We start from the raw sequence: 9708 nt of genomic DNA, 5'->3' as shown, positions 1-9708 counted from the left end.
TCTCTCTCTCTCTCTCTCTCTCTCTCTCTCTCTCTCTCTCTCTCTCTCTCTCTCTCACACACACACACACACACACACACACACACACACACACTTTAAGTTCCCAGGAAAGGGAGGGAAAGCGGGATGTATTGTGTGGTAAGGAGTGGGTTATATTCACAATTAAAACTGTGAGATGCTAACGCCCATTATAAAGACAAATAGAAAGGTACAACTTCATTGTTGAAAACAATTTCCCTTCTATCGGTCCAAGGATTCATGCATCAATATTTTAGATGAACTGTTAATTACAAAATCAATTAAAAATTATTTCTAAAAACAGTCACGCATCCCTGGCTCTCATGGGGGCAATTTGGGCAGAAGGTCTCATCTTGCCCAGACCGAGCCAAATCACAAAGTCGTCATCCACAAGTAAGCAAAAGCAATCTGGTATTTCATTTTTCAGCACGGCTGAGCCCAGCCTGAGATTGATCGTCACATATGGCCCCAGAAAACAAACTGTCAATACCTTGAATACTGCAGAATTTGAACAAATAGCCATCCGCCCGTTCAAGCCACTCATTGCATCCCATTTAACAGATTTTATTGACAGTTTCCTTCTTGTAATTAAAGGGAAAACTACTGGCCGGCAACCAAGATAAAGTTCAAAGATAGGGTCAAAACAAAAGCAGCTGGAAAGAGCGCCGTGTGACTGTCAATGGTACATGGTTTCAGAGCCGTTATTGACATGCAGGTATCTGATGATCAGCCCGTCATTAGGAGGGATCTATCCTGAACTTTATGCAAATGTTAAAAGAGACTTAAGGCTACTATCTATCCATAAGGAAGGCAAAAAGGGAAAATACAACAAAGTATCAACCATTTTAACTTACCAAGAGTATTCCCCTATTTTAGCACACCCCTGTTCAAACGGTAGGCGTACCTATTCCTATAACTCTTAATCTCTACGGAAGGTAGCACTTTCAACAGAGTGTGATATCTGAAGAATTCCAGGCTATAAAATATAGACTGTTTTTTTTTTCATAACAAAAATCAAAAGGCAACATGGCATGTATTTTTCTCAACTGCAAAATTGGCCTTTTTGAGGGGAAAGGTGGGGACTGTTTCCCCATAACTCACTGACGTTGACTTGCGCAGAAACAACAATGGAGCTAATTTTGTCCCAAGAGTACCCATTTACATGAGTCCCTCAAGACCTTCTGCTTTGCTCCTTTTCAAATTAGTAAAAGCATAGGATGGTAAAAGTGTCAGAGCTTCTGAGAGCAAGTAAATAAAAAATGTTCCTTCTAAGTTTATTTTTCTCTCTCTTAACTTTTCACTAGAAAGCTGCGCTGATTATAATTTTGCTGACTCATGGAGAACTTACAAACTAGGTCTCACAAATCCCCAAGAAGAGAAGGAAAGGGGTAAAGCTGACATCTTTAACAACGCAACAATGACCACATCAATATGCCAACCTGAATTAGCAAGAGCTATTGCTTTGAGGGTGACGAATTCTTCCTTCTCTAACTTCATGCTCTTATATTTCTTCACCAGCTGCAGGATAGCATTATTTAGGTCAAGAAGGCCTGCTAATTTGGACTGGTCTTCATCCATAATATAATCGTCTGCATAGACAAGTTCATCTTCAAATGAAAGCGATCGGTACACAACGCCGAGAATCAAAATTTCCATCCATGCGCTCTGGAGAAGGCTCATCTGATCCGCCAGGGACAGTGTGGAGAAGCCTGTAAGGGAAGATGGGTGGATCAAGTTACTCTAAAGCCAGTTTCATAAGGCAACCTGCACTTCCTAGGGTGGGCAGCCTCTGCCTTGGAGCTCAAAACCATACTATGCTCTGATTAGAAGCTATTAACTCCCCCACCAACCCCAGTATCATTTAATGAGCCCATAGTAGAAGCCACGAGCCAGCTTCTGTGGTAGGTGCTATGGTAGGGTTATAAACCCAGCTCAGGAAACAGGATAGAGAGATGGTTTTCTTTTCTATTTGCAGGGAAAGCACCACACTATCTCCCTGCTCTATTTCCAATATTAAAGGCGGTGAGATTTTCAGGTACCTTCAACCACCTAGCTTTTAAAATCTATATTGACAGGGAAGATAAAGGCCAAAATAATCCTGGAAGAAAATGATTTAAACCCCTTAAGAGTCACCAAGTTGGAAATGTGTCTCTGTAACATCCATGCGATGAATTAAAGCAAAGTAACATTCTTGCCTGGATATGTGTTATTAGTATAGATCTCTCTTTTATATACTCACTAGTATATAAAGAAGAAATCTTATCTTACCTGACTGCCCTCCCAAGAGAAAAGCCACAATTCACTCTTATTATTAAAGTCTATTTGTCTAAAAGTCTAAATATAAATATAAGTAAAAGTGTTTGGTGGGAAAACCTGGAAGAAAGCCAGAGCCCAAATAAAAATATTGGTTGCACTCAGGCACTGTCTTGGTCATGCTTCCTAAGCAGGGCAATGAACTTGTTCTTGCATGTGGGAAACGTAAAATGTGCTACTTTTCTAACTGATAGTTCACAACACAAAGTTGGGAAGTGTATCTTATTTTCACCTGAAATTTCTGGCTCCATTTTTTCTTAAAACTTAGCATCCAATACAGGCACTATGTAAACTGAGCATCCAATATAGAGCTATCTCTGTGTATAGGTATATGTAAGCTGTCTTCGGTGCTTGAGTAACAAAAGTCAGACACTGAGAAGAGTCAAATCATGTCTAACAAGGCACAACGGAATAAGACAGTCAGATCGCCTTCATTAAGTCTACATAGATGTATAAATGTCCATATTATATAATGTATTTGCATATATATAATGTGTGTGCGTGTCACCTAATGCCTTCACACGTCAGAGGATTGAGCACTATACTGAAAAGAACAATGATAATGGCTGATGGCCAGGTGACTGTTTCCAAGAGACCTAAAAGCATAAATTGCCAGTGATATGCCCCAGAATCCCAAGTCCTGGTCCATGGTCACTATGTATATGCTACCATGATTTACAGCTACAGAGAGATCACTGTAGCTAAAGCAACTCAGGAAACCTCATTTGACACCCTTCTTAGACATTGTGACCCAATCATAAAGACCATGTACACCTAACCTCACAAGTTCCTGCTTACCAACAGTTGGTGTCATTCTTAATGTTGAAACAGATTTACTTGTCCCATACAACGGTAAAGCAGGGGTTTTCCTGACCCACTGAGAAAACCAGTAAACTGCCCCTTGGTGCCATTACCTCTAAGTGCTTAATCAAACCATCGAAAGGATCCCTTCAGCTTCTCTTGATGGGCTCCCCATAGCATTTCTTTACTATGAAGGTACTTATCCTGTATTTCATAGGACTGGCTTTGGGTCTAGTTGCATAAGGCTTTCCTCCCCTTATTTTATCAATAAATTTTAGTATTACATTAAAAAAAATATGTCCCGATAGCATTTAAAAAAAATCAACAGAGGAAATAATTATCAGAGAAAATTAAGTTCTACAAAAGACAAACACAGCTCATTGTCACTTCCCTGCCCACCCCCTCCACCCCCCACCGCTAGCACACCAATGAACTTGAAAAGAAAGAAATTCGTAAAAGGAATGTTTTTTTAATGAATTCAATCAACAACACCCGCCACAATAATCATCACTGGGAAACTTCTGAGCCAGAAGGAACGGATTTTTTTTTTTTAATTTTTCCTGGTTTAATTCTTCTGTTTCACGATCTGATCCCAAATAGCAGTTTGTTGCCACAGCAGATGGAGGGACCTCATAGCCCGGAGCACCATCCTGAGACAGCCAGGTCCTCCCTCCCAGACACTGCGGTTAGTAAATAGATTTACGCCGTCCTCCAATCTTCACACATCTTCCTGACGAATAATTAAAAGCAGGATGATTAGTTTATTGAGTGGAAGGAGGAACTTTTTTATTGAGGTCCATCCATGATTTTATCAGGGCCAGCACTTTTACGGTTGTCACAGGGGTGCAGCCATCCAATTTTTCTTATCTGCCTGATTAATACAAACGCTGTTTCAGGACGCATTAATTAACAGATACAAATCTACGTTCTCATGGAAGGATCAATACCGAGAAGAAAAGAGGCATCAATGTGAATTTAGTGCTGATGATGGAGAAGGCGTGCTATCGACATTTACGTGTGCGGAAACTTTAAAGTTGCATGGGGCCCCTTTGTCCCTGTGATTTACAAATTAACATTTTTTTCCAACAACAACAATGTCTGCCACATTTCTTTGGGGTTTAATTAAGCAAAAGCAATAAAATTTCATTTTTAAAGGTTGATTCTGCAATTTGTTTCCTCTGTATTGATGGCTTTGTGTATGTGTCTGTGTGTTGCCTGTGTGGCATCTGCTTTGCAAATCTTGCTTTCCCTTTTATTTTACCATGAAATAAAGAGAAAGAAAAAGTAAAGAAAGGGTACCTTTTTTTTTAAGCGCAAAGTTGTAATGACTTTGCTTGCTTGATGTCCTCAAGGTTTTTTTTTTCTACTTTGTTAAAGTAGTGTGATTTTTATAGAAGCATCAATTAAAAAGGAAGGAAGGAAGGAAGGAAGGAAGGAAGGAAGGAAGGAAGGAAGAAAGGAAGAAAGAAAGGAAGGAAGGAAAGAAGGAAGGAAGATGTATACATTATAGAATATGGCAATCTGGGCTTCTATCTCTTTTTAGCTTATTAATTAGCGTCTCTCACAATTTGGTCCTTTTTTGAGTTCACCTCTGCAATCTGGAAACTGACACAAAGATCTCCCCCATCCAAACCCTGGGGTAGAACTCAAGCTGTCTACAAAACAGGCATTCCGTAGATCTTAGGGGCCCAGTATATGATAAAGATTTTGTTTCCATCCCATAAAACACTCGTTTATTTATTTACTTGCTTGCTTACCATAAGCGGTTGAGGCTGACCTTGAACTTGTTACACAGTGCAGGCTGACCTCCCTCTTGCTGTTCTCCTCTCTCTGAGCCCTGAGTGCTAGCATTAATGATTTGTACCACCATGCCTGACTTTCAAAACAAAAAAATCTTTTCACCCTCCATTTAGGATGGCTGTCTCTATTTCCCTTCCATGATAGAATAATATCTTTATCAAGAGACTTGAGCAAAGCAGAGACACCTAAATGAGGAGGCTAATGAAAATGGCGGGTCATAAAGCGACCGCTAAGGGTTCTTAAAGACGCGATAGCATTACTGGCTCATGGACACTTATGTCCAGATGATAATTACTCATTTGTGCTCTTAGCAGACATTCCATGATGTTTAGAGGTCTTGTCATCTATAACATGTAGCTGTCATTGGCAAGATACCTTTCTTCTCTCAAGCAAAATGAGATGGGGCTTGCCATTGTGTCCCTTGAAGCTCACATGCTGTTCGCCCGGGATCTTAATCTCTGGCTTATGGCAGGCTATACTTTCTAATGTTCAGCCCTATTACAGCTTTTTAAAATACACCACAGCACATTTTTCTCTTTCCCATTGGCAGCCCCTTCCATTGCTACCACTGACAAGTCTGATCTCTCTTCATCTCTGTCCTGGACTCGGTGCCATTTACTGTATCTTAGGCATTTTGCTCAGCAGAAGGGCTCTCTACTCTGACCTGCAGCTAAATTATGTGTTTATCAACACTTCACTGTGCTCCAAATACACTAGATGACCATGGCGAATAATATCACGTGGAAGGATTGAAGAGCTTCTCCAAACAGGTGCCCCTGAGGTACCAGGCTTGAAGGAAGCACGCTTTATGCCAACCTTCTTACCCATTTCTCCAGGAACCTTCAGGGACTGAGTGGGACACCACAGGCACTCGTCAGTAACGTGTTTTTCCCCAGCCCAACAAACTTATGCACTTTACAGTCAACGTACAAAAAAGGCTAAGCATTTGAAAGTGTGAAGGGCAAAAACTATCTGACGGCTAGTCTTCAAAAATACACTTTCATTTCAGAAAGCATAAATGTTTATTTCCTGAATGGAGTGCTGACAGAAATAGGCTGCAGTGCAGGCATTTGGTTTTAACCCCTGCCAGGCATTTCCCCTGTCAGCTGCTTAGCTTGAAACAGAAAGCCAACGTTTAAATCCTCAGGGTATCTGTTAGTATCAGTTAATCATGGCATTGATTTGCCTATTCGCAGGTTTTGAAGTGTAGTTTCTCTATTCCACAATAAATAAATGAATAAATAAATAACAAATAAATAAAATGATAAAATGATTGACTTTTGTTCCCAACAAATAGCATATTAGGCTACAATCATTATTCCGCTATAGTAACCCACTGAGATGCAAAGTTCACTTGGGGGATATAGCATAGGCAAGAATCTCTCATTCCCATCCATGTGACCCTGATGCTTACAGGAACTGGGGAAGAGTAATGTGCCTCTGAGGTTCTGGCTTAGCTGCCACTAGACACTTGGATCAGGACCCTTATATAGAGACGACTTATTGTGCTGTTAATGAGCCAGTTGTTTTGTGCACATATTGATAGGGATTGTCACTTGTTCTCTGAGCCACAGAGTGCGATGATCAGGTCTTGGCTGTCTATGCACATGTCTGTATGTGTGTGCATTTAAATGTGTATATAAGTGTGTATGCATGTGTTTGTGCATTTTTGTGTGAGGGTACATACCTATGGAGGCCAGAGGTCTTTGTACTGTGTTTTTCTTACTTTGTGAGACATCGTATCTCAATGAACATAGATCTCATCAGCTGACTGGCTGACCAATGAAGCCCAGGTAACTTTCTCCCCTTTGCTTCTCTAGTAACACATTCAACTATATCAGACTTTTTAACATGGGTTTTAGACGACCAGATGCAGGCCTCCATGCGCAGCAAGCGCGTCACTGACTGAACTGCCTCCCAGCCACTAGTGGGTAGATTCCCACCAATAGCCAGCCTGCTTTGAGAAAGAAGCTGCCATGGGCAGTTGAAGAATGTCTAGCCAGAATGTCAAAGATGCCGCTATGAAGCACATAGCTTTTCTCTGAAGTCCTTCCTTGCCTTAACCACTTCTAGATGGCCAGACCATAGCTGAGATGATACCTTAAGTTTTACTGAGCCCTTACCTGGCTGTGGCTTTTTCTCTGGTTCTTGAAACTAAACTTAGAACAAAACAATTCTCATAGATTGTGAGTGAAATATGTAGCAAACTGTCTAGACAGGGAGAAGCTAGCTTCTTTCTTGTCCCATAATATTTATTTCTTACAAGCCCCAAACAGGGGGTAGAAAACTCGTCTTTTGGCTATAACAGGTTTGTGTGCCCTCCAAGAGCAAGGGAATACAGCAACATGTAACACGGGGCTTCAACAACTCATAAAATAGCATCCATGTCAGCTGGGAATTAGATGACAGGAGTTTGTAAAAGTATAGAGGAGGCTTTGTCTACAAACAGAACTTGAAAATCCAGATAACTGGTTATGCTCAAGAGTATTTGGCTGGTCTGCCTCGCTGATGTTGTTTGGAAATAGTCTTTGCCAATGACCAATGAGAAAAACAGTCATTAAATTAATATGACTAAATCTTTATAGAAAGGAGTACTTCAGACTCAAAGACTGACATGCTCAGATGGAAATTGACATGGAAACGTAAGTCAGGGAAGATATAAGGCTCCAGGAATACGAGGTGGGGGAGCAAGTGATGTAGGGGACCCTTCACGGGGCTCTAGCTGGAACAAATCCTGCTCATATCTTGAACTTGGACTTTTATTCCCCAGGGCTATGAGATGGTCCATCCTCTAGTGTTTGAGCCACCTGATTTGAGGTACTACCTCAGCATTTCTAGAAAACAAATACACACCTATGCCTGGCGTCCTCATCAGTCAAACAAGGAAGTGGAATTAGTTACTTTTCTGAAGAGTCTTCTAGTTTCAGAAGGTTTTAGACTTGAAGGAGCAGCAAGAATTATGCTTGTGAATCATGAAGCTGCTGGGGATCGGTGAGCATGGAAAACAGAAGTCAAGGCACTGGGCACAGAATGACCTCAGGTCCAGGAGGACATCTACCACCTGGACACGGATGAGACTTGGGGCATGACACATCCCCTTTAGCTCTGATCTTAAAAATAAGGTGGAAAAGATGATCCCTAAAAGCTTGCTCTGGCAAACTCTGTATCACTAGATTTCTGGAGGGTTTAGTCTAAGGATAGTCATACCATTAACACTTGGGGTATCTACATCGGCATTGTAGTAGGCTAGGTACTTTAGAGTATAGAAAATGGGTCAGAGGATGTCTTTGTCTCCTAAAACAGTCAACTGAAAGTACATTGGAGCTCAATGAATAAATACCATAAGTAATACAAATATGCAAACTATACATGGATACAGAGAGGGAGCCCCGGGGTTTAGGTATACACATTCTTCTGCCTATCCTCTACCCCCTCCACAATTTTGGTTCAGGCCTCCACTCTCTCTTTGGACTCCAGCTCTTTGATCCTATCCATAGACAAAGACAGACTATAAATATGCCTTCCTCTGATAAAATGCTTTCTGAGGACAGGAGGTAGAAGAGGGTTCAGTGGGAGTATAACAGTGTATCAGGGCCACCAAGGGAGTTAAGGGTGAGCAAAATAGAATGATATGTGGAAGGATTGTAATGAAAGCCATTATTTTGTGTGCTTACAAAAAAATAATAAAATATAAATAATAATGACCTTTAAAAATGTTCCCCTAGCTTGCAGAATTCCAGCAGAACAAAATTCAAATGGTCTGATATAACACTGAGTTTCTTCCACTGTTTGGACCTCTTTCTCCTTTCCATCTTCCCTCCTGAAAATGACTAAGTCTTCCCTTGGTAAGCCCCTCTGGACACCGTAGCATACTAAAAGCTTGACTTGCTTTGCCATTCCCTCTATTGAAAGCAACAGCTCCAACAACCCAGGTTAAGAGGACCACCATCCCCCCACTGCCTGCTACTCTCTTGGCCCTTCATTGGCCTACCCCCATGGTGAAGCCATTCTCAAACACCCTTGGTGGCTTCCATTCCTGCCGACATTTTTATAATTACTGTATATTGCTAGGGCCACTTGTGTAACATGAAGTAAGGAGAAGGTAAAGTCATAAGTCAGAAATACGTATCTGAGCATATGTAGGAACTGGTCATGAGGAAGTAGGGACTGACCATGGGGAAGTGCTGCCTTGGGGACCTGCCTTACTCCTTGTATGAGGTTTTGTGGTTTCTGTGCCATAGTTTCTCTTTAGAATGGAGATGGGGGGGTTGCTTTGACTTCTTCATCTAGTTTTGGAACCCTCAGTTGTGCCTGTGATGACATAGGTCCTTATTCAACATGAGGAAATGGGTGATTGCAGCTCAATGATTGCCTTTCCAGACTGGAAATGAAGAGACTATTCTAGAAATTAGATGTCATATCCCAACATACCCATGAACACACTCCCTTCCAATGACGTAGCCCACGGCTTTGACATGAACTCAGGGAGTGATTACAAAGTGCTGATCAAGAGGGGAGCTCTCTGCTTATCCTGTTTGTAGGATTAAAAAGGAGCCAGGTAAATTCTAAGGAAGCCTACCCACATGCCCTAACATTTAACTGCCCCCTTTAGTTATAAATTAGAGGTGATATGCTAATCCGGTGGTCTAATGCTTTTCTTAGGTTTCTATAAATAAATTGAAACAGAATCCATGAAAACAGCATAACTTTTAAATATTCCTTACAAATATTGGGAATTAGATTCTTTACTTTGCCTCAGTACTGTGAATTTTAATA

The 9708-nt window shown here is 41.1% G+C and overlaps 1 protein-coding gene across 1 annotated transcript in view; it reads right to left on the bottom strand.

Moving 5' to 3' along the window:
- Nucleotides 1-9708, bottom strand: part of Esrrg (estrogen related receptor gamma) — a 418399-nt gene that overhangs the window by 11658 nt on the left and 397033 nt on the right. The window contains exon 6 of the mRNA XM_028758945.1: nt 1458-1727. Coding sequence (XP_028614778.1) covers nt 1458-1727 — 270 coding nt within the window. The remainder of the gene's footprint in view (nt 1-1457; nt 1728-9708) is intronic.

The sequence above is a fragment of the Grammomys surdaster genome, unplaced genomic scaffold (genome assembly GCF_004785775.1).
Source record: "Grammomys surdaster isolate TR1022 unplaced genomic scaffold, NIH_TR_1.0 130, whole genome shotgun sequence".
NCBI lineage: Eukaryota > Metazoa > Chordata > Mammalia > Rodentia > Muridae > Grammomys > Grammomys surdaster.
Note: the sequence above shows the minus strand (reverse complement) of the source record. Positions and strands in the feature narration are given on the sequence as shown.